General features: G+C 45.3%; 1 protein-coding gene across 1 annotated transcript in view; it reads left to right on the top strand.

Annotated features, from left to right (window-relative positions):
• The window catches only part of LOC135892020 (sodium- and chloride-dependent betaine transporter-like), a 44,337-nt gene that overhangs the window by 22,488 nt on the left and 433 nt on the right, over nt 1-21,416 (top strand). Inside the window, exons 12-13 of the mRNA XM_065419695.1 lie at nt 6,062-6,162; nt 7,554-7,724. Coding sequence (XP_065275767.1) covers nt 6,062-6,162; nt 7,554-7,724 — 272 coding nt within the window. The remainder of the gene's footprint in view (nt 1-6,061; nt 6,163-7,553; nt 7,725-21,416) is intronic.

Genomic DNA, 21,416 nt, shown 5'->3' with positions numbered 1-21,416 from the left:
CTAACACTCAGCAGGATAGTGGCTCCCAACAGGGCTGGCTTTCTTCTTCGTTCCCAGCTGCTATGTCCCATTACAGACTGCTAAGCGTGCCCTGACTTCATTGCTAGTAATTCTTTTCTACATGAGCAATCGGTGAGTTGTCACCAGGGTGTTATATGATCACAGTTGGGAAGGGATGTGGCCTGTGCAATTGTGAACGGGGAGGCGTGATGCTCAGGAGGCCGTCTGTCTGTAAATGTGGTCCACGCCCTGGCAGTGTTTGAGAAGCCCTGCAATAGGGGGAATGAAATCTCATTGCCCTAGAATGAATGGAATCCTCCCCCCCTAGAATTTAAACACAGCCCGGGTTTTCTTCCACAAGATCGCCTGGGGAGCTTCACCTTTAGGATGCATCCCTCAAACAGACCTTCTCCTGGTGGAGATACAGAGTCACACAGGGATTGGGCCCCAGGATCTGTTCCCTTTTTAGTAAGAGGGAGGGAGGAGAGTAGCTCCCTTTATGGGACTCTTTCACTAATTTCTGTAATGTGTGTCCAGCTACGACAGCTCTGGGCTCCTTCCTGCATATAAAGATTGACAAAGAACAAGGGATCCCCCTCACCACCCTCATGGAGCATTACTCCTCTGGCTAACTGCATGGGTTATCCCTTTCTCAGGAGCACTAGCACTGATCAGATACCGGACATAATGATCCATCTGGTCTGATGAATCCTGTGCTCCTAGTCAGATATGATTCTAAGAGGTGCTGACTGCCTGCAGCTCTCACTAAAGTCAAGGAGGGATGTGGGTGCTCAGCACGGCTCAATATTAGACCCCAGGCCTGGAAATGTCTGATCTCTAAGCGGCAACACTCGAGTTATAACTTGAGTGAAACTTTGCAATGAAGATAAGCCCATAATCAGTTCCTGGAGGAATTAAGCTCTTTTGGAGGGTGGGTGTGGAGGAGAAGAGGTTTCTAGCTCCTATGATTGTGGAGAGAACCTTCCAAAGGGAAGCTGAGGCAGCGCTGTCATACTGAGTTTGGAGAGAGAGAAGCCATTGTTTCTCTGTTGTGACTGCAGCCGGGATACCTTACACTGCTCCTTTGGCAAGCAGTGTAGCCAGCCACTGGAGGATTCCACCTGCATAGGAGAACCTCAGGAGGGGATAGTGGCTGTAGTGACTTTATGCCAACCCCTCTCCCCGTAGTCTGTGCAGGAGATAAGGCCGGAGGAAGGGAGCATAGCCCCAGTGACCCCTGGCTGCCATAACACCCCCTTGGGACCATTAGCAGTTAGAGTCTAGTAGAGAATCCACCAGACTTGTCTAGTTTATGCCAGGAACAGGCCCTGTGTTTGCACAGTCTAGGATTGAGGAGCTACAGGGGGCAGTTCTGTGCCCTAGCCCCAGCTGCACCAAGCCCATCGAGAGGCGTGAGAGTTCTTCCCGCCTCCCTGGGGTGCTCGGTTTCAGGAGCTCTGCTGTCATTGTGATTGTAAACTCTCAGGGCAGGGACTCGGTGTCTTCCCGTGTGTTTGTGCAACGCCCAGCAGAATGGGGCCCTGATCGTGATTGGGTGCTACAGCAGTGTAATTAACAGATAAGAATGAATTACACTTTTTTTTGGCCCTCCTCCCATCTTCAGCGTGGATTCCTGGACAACTAATCTTCGCCATCGCCTCTTCTCTTTCATAACATGATCCCTGACTGCTGCTCTTTCCTTCCCCTCTCATGCCTCCACTCACTCTTCTGCTTTCCTTTCCCTTCTGCAGCTTCAGCCTGCTGAACAGGTACTTGTGCTTTCCCTGCCATCCGATGGGTGGGTTGCTTAGAGGGCTCTGCTGCCTCTTTGCCAGACTGCCATAGTTTAGCTTCTCTCTGGTTATGCTTTGCAAACTCATGTCTTCAATGTCTCCTCATCAGTCTCCCTCTATTTTGGGAAAGGTGGAGGCCTCTGGGGATTTTATCCTGGTCTAAATATTGCCACATAAGGTTTGCATTGGAGACTGCCAGTGTCTTTCCATTTGTTCACCTCCAATGAATTCTCTTTGCCCGTGCCTTGTGCTGGTTCCCAGTTCTCCCACCTCATGACACAGCTCACTCTTGCCCATGACTATAGCATTTTCATGGTCAGTAAACTGTCCCTTGGTTTCTTCCCACTCACACATGCACCACGCACCGTCTTTCTGCTTCATTCTTCATCACTTTCCTTAGAGCCCATGTTTTTGTTCCATGGAAGGTTAAGTGTCAACCTGATCTTTTCAAACAGAGAGGCCTCTTACTCTTCGTGATGTTGTTCAGGATGGACAAGAAGCTGCTGGGGAATCTGGAGTCTTCTCCTCAGCTCTGCCTTCTGCTTTGGAATAACAGGGACTGGTTATCTGAGGCAAGTATCCACTTTAGCAGCTTTCCCGTCCACTATGATCTATTCTTGTTCTACATTTGCATGTGACATTTCAGAGCTTTGTCTCTGCCTACTGTGCAGATTGCTTATAATTTAATCTGCAGACTCCCAAGTCCCGGTAGCTCACACTTCTACTCCCCCGCTCCCCCTCTATCCCATCCTGAACTGAAATGACTTTTTGAGCCACTTTTGAAATGAGCCAACACCATGGCTGATGAATTCCAGTGTAGACAAGTGCAAATAAATGCATGTTGGGAGGAATAATTTAAAATACACACCTGCACTGATGGCTTCTGAATTTGTTTCATCCTCTCAGAAAAGAGATCCAGGCATCACTATGGTCATGCCAGTGAAGATGTCCGCTCAGTGTGTGGTGCTAGTTGAAGATGTGATTGAGGCTGCATTAAGAAAAGAGAGAATAAAACAGACAACACGGCTGTTCCGTGGATAGTTCAGAGAACAGAGAGTCTGAAGAACTTGGGCCAGATCCTCAACTGGAGCTATGCTAGTGTGCACCAGCTAAGGATTTGGGCCGTGTTTTCCATTCTGGGCTTTCCTATTGCTTAGCTGGGCAGATCTTGGACAAGTTATTTGGCTTCTCTGTGCCTCAGCTTGCTCCTCGGTAGAATAGGGACAATAATATCTACTTTTGTAAAGTGCTTTGAGATCCTCAAATGAAAGGTTCTATAGGACTACAAATGATGATTATGCTACTCTATGAATGGGTTGTATAGTTGAATTCTGCTTTCGGCTTGGTGAGTTCATCTCAAATTAGAGAAAGAAGGGCAATGAAACTGAGGCTAGGTCTACACTGGGGGGGGTGAAATCGATTTAAGATACACAAATTCAGCTATGCGAATAGCGTAGCTGAATTCGACGTATCCAAGCCGACTTACCCCGCTGTGAGGACGGCGGAAAATCGACCGCCACGGCTCCCCCGTCGACGGCGCTTACTCCTACCTGGGCTGGTGGAGTACGCGCGTCGACTGGGGGATCGATTGTCGCGTCCCAACGAGACGCGATAATTCGATCCCCGAGAGATCGATTTCTATCCGCCGATCCGGGCGGGTAGTGAAGACAAGCCCTGAGGATGGTAGTTATTGTATGAGCAATTGCACCTTTTTATCTTTTCTCATAATAAAGAACAAGGGGAGACAGAGAGCAACAAATTTAAAATGGATTGAAGGAAATCTTTTTTTCCCTAATGCACCATATAATTAACCTGAGGAACTCACCATTGCTGGATAGTCTTGAGAAAACCAAAATTTAATAACTTCAAAAATAGATTAGACACATTTGAACTTGAACAGCATCTGCGGTTCTTACAGGCTAGAGAAAACATTATAAGGGCTCTGCATCCTGATGCTTCAGGGTATAAACAGATCACCAGCTGGGTTCAGAAAGAAACTTCCCCTCTGGATATAGGTTTGCAAAAGTAGGGGAACTGTCAATGGGGTTTTTATGTCTTCTAAAACATCCAACACTGGTCACTTGCAGAGGAGATATTAGGGTTCATGGACTATTGCTTTGTTCCAGTCTGGCAACTCTTAGGATGCGCAGGATAAAAGCAGACACCTCTGTTCCTTCCAGCGAAGATCGCTCTAGGGAGATCTTTAGGGCATTCCCTCCCGTAATGCATATAATCCTTCTTCAGCCTGATTACTTTGTCGTTTGCTTGTGAAAGATAGATCATGCAAACCTCGTGTTCAAGGGCACTCCGAATCCATTCATGTCAGGTCCCACCGTGTTCCACTACATCATCCACTGCTTGCAATGGGTGCGCTGGAACTACAGAAAAAGGTGTTTATCTGGAATACATTTGGAAAAGGAAACATTAACGATACTACTACTAAATATAATTAGTAGAATATGGATTCCTGTGCAGAGATGTCTTCTGTGTTCTCCTTGCTATCGTTTGATATATTTGCTTTTGAAAAAGAGCTCTTTCTCCAGTCATCCACGATTTCCCTTCCACTTGATCCTGTAGAGAAATCCAGGATGAAAGTTTTTCTTCACACAATGCACAGCATGTGGAACTCTTTGCCAGAAGATGTTGTGAGGGCTAAGACTATAACAGGGTTCAAAAAAGAACTAGATCAATTCATGGAGGATAGGTCCATCAATGACTATTAGCCAGGATGTGCAGGGATTGTGTCCCTAGCCTCTGTTTGCCAGAAGCTGGGAATGGGTGACGGGATGGATCCAGTTGATGATTACCTGTTCTGTTCGTTCCCTCTGGGTCACATGGCATTGGTCACTGTCAGAAGACAGGATACTGGACTAGATGGACCTTTGGTCTGACCCAGTATGGCTGTTCTTATGTTATGTTCATGATACTCTATTGACTTCAGCAGATTTACACCAGGGATGAATTTGCCCAGGCTGTATTTAACATCACAATGTGTTCCTGTGGAAAGATTGTGCAATGTCACACAGACTATTCCATGGTCCTCTTTGAACCTGGAAAGTGATATCAGTAAAGCTGGTCCAAAAAACGCTTTTTCCCCCGTATGGAAAATTTCAACTTTTCAGGAGAAAAAAGAAACCCACCACACTGAATATTTGTGGCCAAAATCAGAAATTCAGAAATGCTGCCTCCGTGACTCATGGGAGTTTTCTGGTGCCTCATGTCCAAATTCCTCTAGGGGTGGACAGTGGGCTCCCTGGCCAGACTATCTATCCCTTGATATGCCCCAATCTCCTGTCTTTACTGAGCCACTGCAGTGTATCATGGGAATCACATGGATGTGGTGCATCATGGAAGATGTAATAAAGCTGGGGAACCCAGCCACAGAGAATGAGGGCATGAGCCATCCACTTCAACTCCCATTAAGCACCATGTCAACATTTGCAAATAGATTTCTTTTTTTTAATTTCAGCAAAAAGTTTTCAGATTTTAAACAAAAAAGGTCAAAATTTTCTATGGAAAGTTGACACTTCATGGAAAATTTTGCTTTGTCAAAAACCCAATTTGCCTTAAAAACATTTTGAGGGAAAATATTGGACCAGCCCTAGAAACCAGCTAGGACAATTAAGCTGAAAGCCCCAGATGTATCCATCTGGTTACTAGGGAAGAATATTCTTCAGAGAGCCCCATCACCCACAGCCACACAGTTAATCTAACAGAATTGTCTCTTGTTGACCTACGGGGCACATTAAAAAGCCTGTGTATACCCACAGGTTTATTCTGCGGGGGCAGGGGTTCAGCTAGGTTAGGGAGTTCTTTTAGGCCCAAATTGTTAAGAGGGGGTGCCTAAAGTGAGACACCTAGCCATTGGGGTCATTTCAGAAAAATTCAGGTGGGCAAAATTTGCTTTCCTGATTACCACATCCCAAGGGGGGGTGGGGGTGGGAGAAGGGGAGGGCAAAAAGTGGAAGACATAATGGAGCATGGTTGAGGGTGAAAACCAAGGTCTAGCAAGGGACAACTGCCCCTCTTGCCCCATAGGTGCAGGGGCGTTATTTGCTATCTCCATATTTAGGCATCTAAATAAGTGGCCTGAATTCCAGAAATTCTGAACACCTGGAGGACCAAATAAACCCCTGCTGTATGGAATTAGAGCTTCCATTTTAGTAAAGCATAACTAAACCTGGACTTGGCATGAGTAATTTCTGAAGAACAAAATTTCTCACCCCCTTTACCTCTCTCTTTCTCTGTCCTTTCCTCTGGTGGTCAAGGTGCAGACCGTTTCTATGACAACATCGAGGACATGATTGGTTATCGGCCATGGCCGCTGATTAAGATGTGCTGGCAGGTTGTCACCCCTGGTGTTTGCCTGGTAGGTACAAACTATGGTGAGGCAAGTTTGTACAGGGATCCTAGAATCTGAGTGAAGAAGAGAATTTGAGGGTGCACTATTGTTTCATAGAATTGCTGTGGAGGAACAGTAGCTTCTCCGTAGTTGAAGCTGGGATCAATTTCCATTGTAAAGCCTTGTCTTAGGTCTGGAAATTTCATTTAGCCTGAAAATTGGCATATTTATTCTGCAGGCAAAGGAGAATGTATCTGCAAAGCCTGAAGGGAATTGATCAAATCATTTTTGAATTTCAGCTCATTAAAGAATTACCTTGCTCTGAAATGTTCTCTTCTGTCTACATTTCTATGACTCCCGGTAGTTCAAAAACATCTTGCTCCTGCACCTTGCTTTCCATAAAGTCAAATCACCTTGAAAATGCACCCACGGACTATGTTTGAAGAAAGCAGTTTATAATTAAGGGAAGATATTAACTATTTTTGTCTCGTGCCCAGTTCTGTTTCCATTGATTTCAGCAGATGGTATGGGCCTAATCCTGCTCCCATGAACGTCATGACATTTGTTTGCCATTGACCTCAATGGGATCAGGATCAGGCACTATGGCCAAAATCTTCAACAGCTTGGATAGCCACAAATAGCTTTTGGAGCTGCCACCTGAGGACTCCAATGGGAGTTGAAAACAATCAGGGAGTTTTCAGAGCTGCTGCTTGGTCATGCATGAGTTGCTGAGAGCTCAGTGGTTTGAGTTCTCTATAGGGCTGGGTGCTGGCTGAGAGATCATCTTTCAACGAGTATTTTCAGAGAGGGCCTTGGGTGCCCCAGGGCTGTTCTCAGAGCTCAAAAGTCAGTCCTGTCAGAGGCATGACTAAGCCAAGAGTCACCAGAGAAGGTACCCAAACTGCAGCCCCTGATTGCCTGCTCCAGAGTTTCTGCACCCTGACTACAGAGAGCTTACAAATAAGGACCTTCCTCCTACACATACATTGGAGAGAGAGGGAATTTCCTGGAGGTTTAGAGGATCCATGTTGGAGAGGGCAAGGCGAGGTAAGGATTTGGATAGGGGCTGGAAAGGTGGCTGATAGGAGGTAGAAGAGCACAAAGACTCACATCCCAAAGGTTCAGGAGAGGGGAGGGGTTGGTGAATGGAAAACAGCACAGGGGGGGGGGGAGGGAAAATTCCAAAAACCAAAAAAATGTTTCAAAACTCAGTTAAGGCTGGTAAGTAACAGCAGTGTACATACCCATGACATTATTTCCAACTCCCAAACACTTACGAACAAAGATATAACTAGGTAAGGAGATCACAAATCTTCTACTGCTTATACATCCCTTGTCAGGAACCATCTCTCACCACCTGTTTCTGACTCAGCATGTACCCACCTGCTATTATGAGTATTATGTTCTTCATTCCTCAGGTGACTTTCCTATTTTCAGTGATCAAGTACACCCCCCTCAAATACAACAACTGGTACGTGTACCCTCCGTGGGGCTACGCTCTGGGCTGGCTGATGGCTCTCTCTTCCATGATCTGCATTCCACTCTACGTCATTTTCATCCTGCTGAAAACCAGGGGATCACTAAAGAAGGTAAAAGAAGGTCCAGAACTTCTAGGTCCCAGATTCAAATACAGCCCAGGTCATCAGTGACTGAAGACTGTGTGAGTGCTTCCCATTGGCTTGTGTGAAACGAATAGATGATCTCCATCCAGTACAATAGAACCTCAGAGTTATGAACCCTTGGGAATGGAGGTTGTTCGTAACTCTGAACAAAACATTATGGTTGTTCTTTCAAAAGATTAGAATTGAACATTGACTTAATTCCTTGACTTTAGCAAAGCTTTTGATACAGTCTCCCACAGTATTCTTCCCAGCAAGTTAAAGAAGTATGGGCTGGATGAATGGACTATAAGGTGGATAGAAAGCTGGCTAGATCATCGGGCTTAACAGGTAGTGATCAACGTCTCCATGTTTAGTTGGCAGCCGGTTTCAAGCGGAGTGCCCCAAGGGTCGGTCCTGGGGCTGGTTTTGTTCAATATCTTCATTAATGATCTGGAGGATGGCGTGGACTGCACTCTCAGCAAGTTTGCAGATGACACTAAACTGGGAGGAGTAGTAGATATGCTGGAGGGTAGGGATAGGATACAGAGGGACCTAGACAAATGAGAGGATTGGGCCAAAAGAAACCTGATGAGGTTCAACAAGGACAAGTGCAGAGTTCTGCACTAAGGACGGAAGAATCCCATTCACTGTTACAGACTAGGGACCGAATGGCTAGGAAGCAGTTTTGCAGAAAAGGACCTAGGGGTTACAGTGGACGAGAAGCTGGATATGAGTCAACAGTGTGCCCTTGTTGCCAAGAAGGCTAATGGCATTTTGGGCTGTATAAGTAGGGGCATTGCCAGCAGATCGAGGGACGTGATCATTCCCCTCTATTAGACATTGGTGAGGCTTCATCTGGAGTACTGTGTCCAGTTTTGGGCCCCACACTACAAGAAGGATGTGGAAAAATTGGAAAGAGTCCAGCGGAGGGCAACAAAAATGATTAGGGGGCTGGAGCACATGACTTATGAGGAGAGGCTGAGGGAACTGGGATTGTTTAGTCTGCAGAAGAGAAGAATGAGGGGGGATTTGATAGCTGCTTTCAACTACCTGAAAGGGGGTTCCAAAGAGGATGGATCTAGACTGTTCTCAGTGGTACCCGATGACAGAGCAAGGAGTAATGGTCTCAAGTTGCAGTGGGGGAGGTTTAGGTTGAATATTAGGAAAAACTTTTTTTACTAGGAGGGTGGTGAAGCATTGGAATGGGTTACCTAGGGAGGTGGTGGAATCTCGTTCCTTAGAGGTTTTTAAGGTGAGGCTTGACAAAGCCCTGGCTGGGATGATTTAGTTGGGAACTGGTCCTGCTTTGAGCAGGGGGTTGGAGTAGATGACCTCCTGAGGTCCCTTTCAACCCTGATATTCTATGATTCTATGATTAATACAGCTTTGAAACTTTACTATGCAGAAGAAGAATGCTGCTTTCCCTTTATTTTTTTAGTAGTTTACATTTAGTACAGAACTGCACTGTATTTGGGTTTTGTTTTTTTTGTCTCTGCTGCTGCCTGGTTGCATACTTCCAGTTCCAAATGAGGTGTGTGGTTGACCGGTCAGTTCATAACTCCGACGTCCGTAACGCTGAGGTTCTACTGTACTAGTACGAAACCATCTCAGCAACTGGCCCTAATTGAACCTCTTGTTAAGAGGCTTAGAAGAGAGGCCACAGATGAATAGAGGTGTGGGAAATAAAGTACCCTCCTGCTCCCAGAGGTAGTCACTGTGGATCACATTTGAGACACATGAGTGGGACATTGGGGATGAAGATAGTCCTTATGCTGCCCATGCTGTCCTTGATCTGTGGCACTGTCAGTACAGCAGTTTTCACGATCGTGAATGTCATTCAGACAATTCAGTGCGTAACATTTCTTTAAAGGGATAGACCTGGTTCACTGAGGCCTGGCACCGTGTTCGTTGGTTACATCTGTGTAAAGTTGGCATAAGTTAGAATGGGAGTAATTTGCACTAGTGTAAAATGACACAAGATGCAGGGAAATGGAGAATCTGGCCCGAACTGTTTGGAAGTGCTTCAAAAAGAATATAGTGAATCAATGTGGTGACCAAGTAGAAATGTCTCCTATCATCTACTTCTCCTCTATAGGCATGTGACCATATCTGTCAGTTCTTTCCAATGCATCCCTTTTCCTGTCAGCCCTTTGATTCTCTAGCTGAGAGTTGTAATGTGATGAGAATGGAAGGAGCTGTGTAAGAGAAGGCTCTCTTGCCAATATCATTTGAGACCATGAAAGGATAGGCAAGAGGCCAGTGTAGATGAATGGAGGGATTTGGAAGGAGTGCAAAGAGAAACCAGAATTGTGCATTTGGCTGGAACAAGTCCATGGAGAGTTTTAAAAAGAAAGAGGAACGTTTTGGACTGGATGCTGGAGAAAATGGGGAAGCAGCAGGGTCATTTGAAGCTGAGGCTGAAGTTGATGTGGTGAGGCTTTGTGGGACAAAGGTACTTTCATTTGGTAGCTGCCAGTTTATAGGAGCCCAAATCCTGAAGCCCTTACTCAGGCAAAACTCCCAGTGACTTCATTGGAAGATTTGCCTGTATGAGGAGTTATGGGTCCATGGGCGATACACGAAACAGTGGTCAGGATCGCCTCCTATGATAAAACTCACAGGATGGGGCTCAGAGGAGGACATGTCAGTGAGGATCTCCTTGGCTAAGTCCTCCCCGATCATTTGGTCTGGATGGCCTGGCGTTTGTCTGCTGCAGAATGACCTGCAGCGGCCGTTGCTACACTGGGAAGGTTCCCGTGAATTTGCTCAGCTCCCAGGGGACCAATAAGCACCTCGGCCTTCCTGGAGCAGGCCAGATCCGCAGTTCTATGTGCAACCAATATGCATGACTATGATGATGCAAGGGAACCAAAATGCTGACTTACCCGGCTAGTGGAGGATTCCCCCAGTGTGGCACAGAGCTGTCATAGCAGCATCTATCTCTACCCCTCCCACTCCCTGGTGCAAAGAGTGTCAATGGAAAAGGGAGTTTTACTGAGGCAGCTCTATACTATGTCAATCCCTGGCTTCCAGAAAGGCCCCCTGAGGACACAGGCTTCTGGGCTTAATTTCCACTGGAGATCACCTGCCCCCAGGATCAGGGGGACTGAAGGTGGCATAGAGCACCCTCCTGAGTTGTGCCAAGTGCAAGTCCTGGATCAGACACTGGCTCTTTACCTCTGATCTCCCCCTTACTCCTTACCAGTGTCTCCCCTGGCCAGGGCTGCCCCAGATAACTCTTCACAAGGTGTAGTACCTAACCCTGCCCTGGCCCTGGCAATCTCTCCAGGGTCAGTATGGGCAGGATATATAACTTGCTCCAAGTCTATACAAAGCTGCCTTTTCCCTGCCCAATCCCGTCTTCTTCCATCACAGGGAACCTGAACCTGTGGAGAGCCTTATGCAAGGTTCTAAGATGTCTGTGTGTGTGTGTGTGGGGGGGGGGGGGAAATGGGGCCATGGAGGCGGCCACCCCCTATTCCAAGGTCCACACACACTGTTACTTCCTTGTGTAGACCTGGGGAAGCAAAATCTCTCATAGAATCATAGACTTTAAGGTCAGAAGGGACCATTATGATCATCTAGTCTGACCTCCTGCACAACGCAGGCTACAGAATCTCACCCACCCACTCCTGTATCAAACCTGTGTCTGAGCCATTGAAGTCCTCAAATCATGGTTTAAAGACTGCAAGGTGCAGAGCATCTTCCAGCAAGTGACCCGTGCCCCACGCTGCAGAGGAAGGCGAAAAACCCCCAGGGCCTCTGCCAATCTGCCCTGGAGGAAAATTCCTTCCTGACCCCAAATATGGTGATCAGCTAAACCCTGAGCATGTGGGCAAGACTCACCAGCCAGACACCCAGGAAAGAATTCTCTGTAGTAACTCAGATCCCACCCCATCTAACATCCCATCACAAGCCATTGGGCATATTTACCGCTAATAGTCCAAGACCAATCTCATTATACCATCCCCTCCATAAGCTTATCAAGCTCAGTCTTGAAGCCAGATATGTCTTTTTGCCCCCCCCCCCCGGAAGGCTGTTCCAGAACTTCACTCCTCTGGTGGTTAGAAACCTTCGTCTAATTTCAAGTCTAAACTTCCTGATGGCCAGTTTATATCTATTTGTTCTTGTGTCTACATTGGTACTGAGCTTAAATAATTCCTCTCCCTCCCTGGTATTTATTCCTCTGATATATTTGTAGAGAGCAATCATATCTCCCCTCAGCCTTCTTTTGGTTAGGCTAAACAAGCCAAGCTCTTTGAGTCTCCTTTCATAAGATAGGCTACTAGGAGGATCCGAGGAATGGAAAACCTTTCTCTGTACCTGTTCCAGTTTGAATTCATCCTTCTTAAACATGGGAGACCAGAACTGCACACAGTATTCTAGATGAGGTCTCACCAGTGCCTTGTATAACGGTACTAACACCTCCTTATTTCTACTGGAAATACCTCGCCTGATGCATCCCAAGACCACATTAGCTTTTTTCACGGCCATATCACATTGGCGTCTCATAGTCATCCTGTGATCAACCAATACTCCGAGGTCCTTCTCCTCCTCTGTTACTTCCAACTGATGCCTCCCCAGCTTATAACAAAAATTCTGGTTGTTAATCCCTAAATGCATGACCTTGCACTTTTCACTATTAAAATCCATCCTATTACTATTACTCCAGTTTACGAGGTCATCCAGATCTTCCTGTAGGATATCCCGGTCCTTCTCTGTATTGGCAATACCTCCCAGCTTTGTGTCATCCGCAAACTTTATTAGCACATTCCCACTTTTTGTGCCAAGGTCAGTAATAAAAAGATTGGTCCCCAAACCGATCCCTGAGGAACTCCACTAGTAACCTCCCTCCAGCCTGACAGTTCACCTTTCAGTACGACTCGTTGTCATCTCCCCTTTAACCAGTTCCTTATCCACCTTTCAATTTTCATATTGATCCCCATCTTTTCCAATTTAGCTAATAATTCCCCATGTGGAACCGTATCAGATGCCTTACTGAAATCCAGGTAAATTAGATCCACTGTGTTTCCTTTGTTTAAAAAATCTGTTACTTTCTCAAAGAAGGAGATCAGGTTGGTTTGCACGATCTACCTTTTGTAAAACCATGTTGTAATTTGTCCCAATTACCGTTGACCTCAATGTCCTTAACTACTTTCTCCTTCACATTTTTTCCAAGAGCTTGCATACTACAGATGTCAAACTAACAGGCCTGTAGTTGCCCGGATCACTTTTTTCCCCCTTTCTTAAAGATAGGAACTATGTTAGCAATTCTCTAGTCATACGGTACAACCCCTGAGTTTACAGATTTATTAAAAATTCTTGCTAATGGGCTTGCAATTTCATGTGCCAGTTCCTTTAATATTCTTGGATGAAGATTATCTGGGCCCCCTGATTTAGTCCCATTAAGCTGTTCGAGTTTGGCTTCTACCTCGGATGTGGTAATATTTACCTCCATATCCTCGTTCCCATTTGTCATCCTACCATTATCCCTAAGCTCCTCATTAGCCTCATTACAGACTGAGGCAAGGTATTTGTTTGGATATTTGGCCATGCCTAGATTATCCTTAACCTCCACTCCATCCTCAGTATTTAGCGGTCCCACTTCTTCTTTCTTGGTTTTCTTCTTATTTATATGGCTATAGAACCTTTTACTATTGGTTTTAATTCCCTTTTCAAGGTCCAACTCTACATGGCTTTTGGCCTTTCTCACTTGATCCCTACATGTTCTGACCTCAGTAAGGTAGCTTTTCTTGCTGATCACTCCCATCTTCCACTCCTTGTAGGCTTTCTGCTTTTCCTTAATCACCTCTCTGAGATGCTTGCTCATCCAGTGTGGTCTACAACTCCTGCCTATGAATTTTTTCCTCTTTCTTGGGATGCAGGCTTCTGATAGTTTCTGCAACTTTGACTTGAAGTAATTCCAGGCCTCCTCTGCCTTTAGATCCCCAAATTCTTCAGTCCAATCCACTTCCCTAACTAATTTCCTTAATTTTTTAAAGTTAGCCCTTTTGAAATCAAAAACCCTAGTCACAGATCTATTTTTGTTTATCCTTCCATTTAGTTTAAACTGAACTAGCTCATGATCGCTCGAACCAAGGTTGTCCCCTACAACCATTTCTTCTATGAGGTCCTCACTACTCACCAAAACCAAATTTAAAATGGCATCCCCTCTTGTTGGTTCAGCAACTACTTGGTGAAGGAATCCATCAACTATCGTATCTAGGAAAATATGAGCCCTATTATTATTACTAGCACTTGTCCTCCAGTCTATATCTGGGAAGTTAAAGTCTGCCATGATCACACAATTCCTATTAGTATTTACTTCATTAAAAACATTAAAGAGGTCTCTATCCATATCTAAATCAGATCCCGGTGGTCTATTGCACACCCCAAGCACTCTCTCAGGGGAGGCTCTGTAGCTTTCTTCCCCAATATGATTTTTGCCCAGACAGACTCTGTCTTATCCATTCCATCCCTTCTTATTTCTTTACAGTCTACCTCATCATTGATATAAGGCTACTCCACCACCTTTGCCTTTATTTCGGTCTTTCCTAAACAGCACATACCCTTCAATACCTGTACTCCAGCCATGACAACTATTCCACCATGTTTCTGTTATCTGTATAATATCTGGTTTCACTTCCTGCACCAGTAACTCTAGTTCCTCCATTTTGTTACCTAGGCTCCTCACATTGGTGTACAAACATCTTAATTCTTGCTGTTTGGCTTCGCTCACATTCTTTACCTGATTAGGCCCAGACATTCTACCACCAGTATCACCTATTAGAATGGTATCTACACTACCCTTCCTCCGTATGTCCATTCTCCTACCCACGGCTGTATCCTTTCTTTCTTTGTTTTCTTCCCTCTCAATGTTAAAATCCGGCGTGGAGATTACCTGGACATCTCCCCCCAATTCCTAGTTTAAAGCTCTCTTAATCAGTTGTGCCAGCCTCCATCCTAGAAGTCTATTTCCCTCCCTACTCAGGTGAAGTCCATCCCGAGAGAACAATCCTCTGTCCATGAATGCCTCCCAGTGGCCATACATCCCAAAGCCCTCCTTATAGCACCACTGCCTGAGCCATCTGTTGATCATCATAATCTTGTCACACCTTTGTTGCCCTTCTCTAGGAAGAGGCAGAATCCCACTGAAGATCACCTGAGCCTCGATTTTCTTAAGCGTCTTCCCCAGCCTGGGCATAGTCTCCCTTGATACGTTCCAGTGAGAATCTAGCTGTATCATTTGTTCCCACATGAAGGACAATCAGCGGATTCTTTCCCGCTCCCATTAGGATTCTCTTCAGCCTCAGGTCCACATCCCGTATCTTAGCACCCGGCAGACAGCACACCCTTCTGTTCTCTGGATCAGCTCTGGTTACAGGCCTGTCCATTCTTCTCAGTAAGGAGTCTCCAATCACATAGATCTGCCTTTTCCTGGTGATGGTACGATTCTCGGGTCTATCCCCTGTTCCCTCTGGCTGCAAGTCCTCTCGATTCCTATTCACCCTTGCAATCCTCCGCAACCCATCGCGTATCCTCCTGGGGCTCATGTTTGGTGGTGTTATCTCCATTGACTCTTCCCTTCTTCTTATAGGACTAGCTGCTCTTCTCTTCTTCCTTGACCTCTCACCTTCAGCAACCACCTGCTGTGCCCCTTCTTCAATTTCCAACTCCGCAAACCTGTTCCTGAGCTCTATTTCTCCTTCATTAGCCTGTCTTTTCCTCTGCCTGGTTCTCTTAGTCACATGCTTCCACTGTCCACTTTCCTCACCCAGCAGTCTCCCCTCAGAGTTCTTTGGTCCTGTTTCATATCTGCAAGTCTGAGCTTTTCCATTCAGACTCCTCAGGTCTTTGCTCTATCATCCGCTCGAACCCCTTTCTAAACTCAACCAGAGTTTCCACCTGCATCTCCAGTCCTCAGATCTTTTCTCCCATCAGCTCTATCAGGCGGCACTTCGTGCAGACGAAACTCTTATCAGGTACCCCCTCCAGGATCATGTACATGCCTCAGCTTCCACATCCAGTCATCTTCATTGTGTCTTCCATTGCTTGGGTCACTACCACTGCTGCCTCTGAATCTGTCATAGGCTTCCCACCTAAATCCTGTAAATCTAGGAAACACAAACCAAACCACCACCACCCACAGCAAAACAAACCCCCAACAAGCACCAAAACACTGCTAGAACACTGCACACTCCCTTCGCTAGCCTGTCTGATCCTCTGCCTGCCTCTCTTAGTCTTCCCCCAAACTCCCCCTGCAAACTCCCACTCAAACTCCCCTGTTTACAGCTCTGTTTGCTGGCTCCTGTGCCACTGCAGCTCTCCCCCTGTTTGTCCCAGTTTGAATGACAGCTCAGGCTGATGGAAATGTAAATGAATTGGGGAGGATGGAATGTAACTCTGGGGAGCTGGGGGGACTTATTCAAATCTCGCTACATGAGATGGGTGGAGAGGAGAACCCTGCAGTACTATTGCATCAGGGGAAAAAACTGGGCTCACAATGTCCTTTCCAGCTCCGTCACCTCAGGGAAGGTGAATCTGTGCCCATGAGGCTCTTATTTCCTGGCTAGGAACTCTAACTTAATTAGAAGTGACAGGCTGTGTGGCAGTGCTGATTAGTGCCCACCTCAGGTGCCTAATGAGTTACAAGGCAAAGCCCCATTCAGAGGAGATGGGGAGAAGAAGCCTTGAGCAAATGGGGAAGGGAGGAAGTTAGAGAAGACAGTCAAGGAATGCAGCCTCCTGGATTGGAAACAGCACTGGGAGTCAGGAGACCTGCCTTCTAGTATTGACTACATCTGTGTTCTTAGGCAAGTGACTTGGCTTTACTGCCCTCTCTGCACAGGGGAAAGGGTCTTTTATCAGCTGGACCAGCTTTATGCAGTTGGAAAGGCCCTTAACACCTGGGCCTAGTCTACACTGATTTTGTAGCAGTATTGCTATTTCGGTTAGGGTTGTTGTTTTTAACTGGAATGGTTATACTGGTACAACCCTTAATGTGGATGCAGTTATATTGGTATAAAGGTGCCTTTTGTGGGTATACCTTAATCCCCTTCCCACACTGGAATAAGCTAGACTGGTATAAGCACTTTTATACTAGTGGAACTGTTCTTAGCTTTTAGCTGTGGAATCTCCTGAGCCTAGAGGTGCATGAGGCAACCCATTTTCCCCACTGCTGTCTGTCCAGAGCAAGCTGTTTGACTCAATAATATGTAGTCTCCATGATGGCAACATCATTTTCAGTCATCCTGCAATGAGTCATTCATTGTCCTCCATGTCTTTTCCCCCCAGGAAGAATCCAATTTAAGACTTATCTTGTGCTTCTGCTACGGGTAACCTGATGGTATGGCCAAACCACCGTAGCAGTCTCTGTCTGATCACAAAGGTCCTGGTGGATTCTCCATCACTCATGATTTTTAATTCAAGATTGGATGTTTTTCTAAAATATAAGTTCTATGGCCTGTGTTATACAGGAAGTCAGACTAGATGATCACAATGGTCCCTTCTGCCCTTGGCATCTATGAATCACTGAGTCCTCAGTCTGCGGACCCATGTGATGCAACTTTCTCAATGAATCTTCTCAAGGTGAAAATCTTTTCCGAACATGACCTACCAGATTGAAATCCAGCCTGTTCTTCCCTGAGTACTTTATCAATAGCAGTTTTCATCCCATTCAAAATGATAATACAAAACACTTTCCCAGGTACAGCTAGGAGTATCACCCTTCTCTACTTATCACAAATAAGCTGTTCTACCTTTTCAGGGATTTTGCAGATAACACCTCTTCTCCAATCTTTGGATGGGTGTCCCTTCTCCAGACCACTCTTCAACTGCCTGCACATGTAATTGACCATCTCTTCCTCCCCAGTGTTTAACATTTCAGCATTTGTTTTATCCTAGCCTGGTGCTTTAACACTCTTCAGCTGGTTTATAGCCTTAGTTCCTTCCTCCGAGGCGATTACTTGTAGTGATATAGATAAGACCGCTATGTCTTCACATTTCTCAGTATGTGTTAATGGTTCTGGCTGGTTTAGCACAGCCTGGAAATGTACCATCCAACGGGCACTCTGTCCATCCTTTGTGGTTGAAATCGTACAGTCTTGAGCTTTTCTACACAATTCTACAAAGATTAGAGCATTGTGATGTCAGTTGTTTAGATACTAGAGAAAACTTTGTAGAATCCTCTCTCCTATGTGCCTCCGCAGTGTCTCTTGCTTTATTTTTCATCCATTCTCTATGATCTCTTCTGGCTAATCTTTTAACTTCCTTGTCTCTGTCCGCATATTCTTGTTGCAGAATAGTTCTTTTACTGCTGTCTCATTCTTGTTGCTTTCTCTTCTTTAATTCTTTCCTCTATTCAACTAGCTTCCATGTATTTGGTTGGAGCCATTCTTCTTTTTTAGATAGTCTTATCTCATATGGTAGTCCTGGATGCATCCTGACTTGCTTCTTTGAAAAACTCCCATTGTTTTTCTGTCATCCATCTGTGTCTTTAACTCTTCAAATCTATTGCTAAATTTCATCTTGAAATGTGCCTTCACTGTTGGATCTACTAACTTTCTAGTATCATACATACCTTCTGCCTTGAGTGTTGTTATTTTTGGTTTTATTTTGATTGTCCCAATAACAACATGGTGGTCACTTCTAATACTAGCACTCCTATACAGCCTGGTGTTCAACTGTGATCTTCTCTAGCACCTACTAAAGGCAACATGATCAAGCTGTTTCTGTGCGAAGCCATCATTTCATCTCCACGGCAGTTTGTCTTTCTTTGTGTGAAATGCATAGATTGCATAGGACACAGAATTATAAAAACATTTTCCATTGTCAGTCTGTTCTAATATGCCATTTCTGCCCATCATGTGCTCAGATCCAGTATTATCCAGTATTATCATCGCCAACCTGTGTATTTAGATCTCCCATAGAGATAACAATATCATATTTATTCATCTTGCCAAGGACGCTCTGCAACCTTTCATAGAAACAATCTTTGCCTTGTTCATCGCAATCATTAGGTGCATAACACTGAACAAGTTTGACTTTTGCTTGGTTTGTCATAAAGCGAGCAGTCAGTGTTCTTGAATGTGCAGGTACCCATTCCTTCAGTGCTGTAATAGCTTCCTTGCTAAACTTAACCTTCCCAATGCTTATAATCTTCTCTTCAACCATGCCTTCCAATGATAATTAGATGGGTCCAGTCCACCTCATCTCAGTCAGTCCAAGTATACTTAGGACAAAGATTTTAATTTCTCTGATAACTTGTGTCAGTCTACCTGTGCTCTTGTCACAATCCAGTGGCCCCGTCCCTGAAGGGGTCCCCTGCGGAGGCAGATCAGCATTGTATGTTGCTAATGCTGTTGCAAGCATTGCAAGGCATTTTGGGAAGGGTTAAAGGGTTAAAGGTGTGAGTGTGGAGTGGAAGATTCCTTTGCAGGTTGCGAGAGAACGAAGGGGGAGGAAGGGAGAAGAGAACGGGTTAACTCAATGCCTCAGCTCAGCCCAAAGATAAGACGCTGGCTCCAGTCCAAGGTCACGGTGCTCAAACAGACTCTATGCAGCCAAAAACCTGTAGCCACATCTGCTTCTTACCAAACTCCAGCCAACCGTGGGAAAGGGGGTCAGCTGGGCAGGGGATCTAACATTCCAACTCCCAATTCTTGACTTACTTTTAGCTGTGAAGATACCCCATTTCCTTGTGGATTTGATTCTCCAGCATCAGAATGTCAGCTGGATTTGCTGGTTGATCAGTACCATCTTGTTTTACATCCAGCACATCATGGTTCTCCAGTTGTTTGTATTTGCAAATCTGTGACAGATTCATCTGGTCTCCGGGCTGTTTCTGTAACAGAGAGCATTTTTGTAAGACCCGTGGACTGCCTTTAATTTGGCTCCTACCCTTTGACCTTTCTGTCTTGGGTGACCCTACCACGAGTTCTACACCTGCCAACATAGCTCTCAGGGTACCTGGAGCACACAAGCATACGCACCACATCAAGGTGCAGTCCCTGGGGAAACTATAGCTGTCCTCACACTGGAGGGGTGGTTATTGCATTAACGAGACCGATATAATTAAAGTGGTAAAACTTGTGTGTAGACAAGACTTCAGCTACCTAGTCTACAACACAACCAGCTTACACAGCTGAAAGATGTTAAACTGTCTGATATTAAAGGTAGATGGGGGCCTTTGTGACTTAACTTTCCCAGCTGTAACATGGGAATGATACTTCTCCACCTTTAATAAGCATTTGGAGATCTACAGCCAAAAAGTTCCTGTAGGTGCCAAATATTTTATTATGATGCGTTAGTGCTAATTTATAGTGTGCTCAAGTGACTGATTTAGTCAAGTTACAGATAAGAGATATTTTTTGTTTACCTCTCACTTTATATTATGTCAGATATAACTTCCATGGACTTTTTACCTGCCTCTTTATAAAGAAGCTTCCAAGGACATGGATTAGAAATGCAGGAAGGGGTCTGTCCACCTCCTCCCCCCCCCCCCCAAAAAAGAAAAATCCTCAATGAATATTTGTTCTGATTTTGAAACGGAGTCTCCCTGACGGTGCTTGTGTTCCTCTTTCTTTCACTGCCTATGAATATTTTAAGCAATTCATGTACTGGCAGCAAAGCTCCAAGGACCAGTATACTGTATTTCAAGTGACTATTGCAGTATATTCATGGAAAGTACATTTCTAATTGGTAATTGTGACATTCACACCAGCAAGCTAACTCCCAGAGTTCCACTGGGCCAATCAGGAAACACAAATATTGTTACCTTATGTGTCCAGCTAAAAACAGCTCAAATTCCAAACAAGCTACAGGCCAGAAATTACTGGATTAATATTTTTGAATAAATTAGAAAAAACAACAATCTGTTGGCAGGCAATTCACAAACAGAGAGAGAGACTGTCAAAATTAGTTATAGAAATGAGTTAATTGCTCAGCCCTGTTTGTGATGCGGTCTGTAAGCATGCGATCAGATGAGTGGTGTGTGCTGAGCCAGACAGTCTGAGTAGAAAGACACATGTAGCTATGCCAATGTCTGTTAGAGAAATGTTTTGATGCTCAATGAATCTGAAAACCACTGAGAAACACTTCTTTGTGGTAGTCCCAGGGAGTGCAGGGTCTCAGGAAGGTATAGGGTGTGAGACGAATGCTATAAACATGGAGGGGGGGGAGATCTATAGCTAAAAGCATCTCTCTCTATGGCACTGCTCTGTGGGTAGGTGTGTGCAGTGGGATAATATTACCTAGCGTTTTCCATCCAATGATCGCAAAGCATGGCACAGCCTCTAATGAAAGCGTCCCAGGACCCCTGGAAGGACGGCAGTGTTAGTAACCCTATTTACAGTTGATAACACGGGTACAAAGAGCTGAAGATGCTGATTTTTCTATTGACGTGAACTGGATCTGGGACTGAGCAGCAATTCTTTATTATCAGCCCTTCAAATTGGATGAGTTCAGAGGAGCCACAACTCCCATTGAAGTCAGCGGAAGTTGTGACTACTCAGGACCACAGAAAAATGAAGTCGCAAGGGGCTTGTCTGAGGCCACTGGAGATGTGAGGCAGAACCAGGAATAGAACCCTGGTGTACTGATTCCCACTCCTGTGCCTTAAACAGAAAACTGTCCCTCCTCCCATAAATACATCTCTAGTGCGCCTTGTGATACATGTGTCCC

The sequence above is a fragment of the Emys orbicularis genome, chromosome 1 (genome assembly GCF_028017835.1).
Source record: "Emys orbicularis isolate rEmyOrb1 chromosome 1, rEmyOrb1.hap1, whole genome shotgun sequence".
NCBI lineage: Eukaryota > Metazoa > Chordata > Testudines > Emydidae > Emys > Emys orbicularis.
This window is presented reverse-complemented; position numbering and strand designations above follow the sequence as displayed.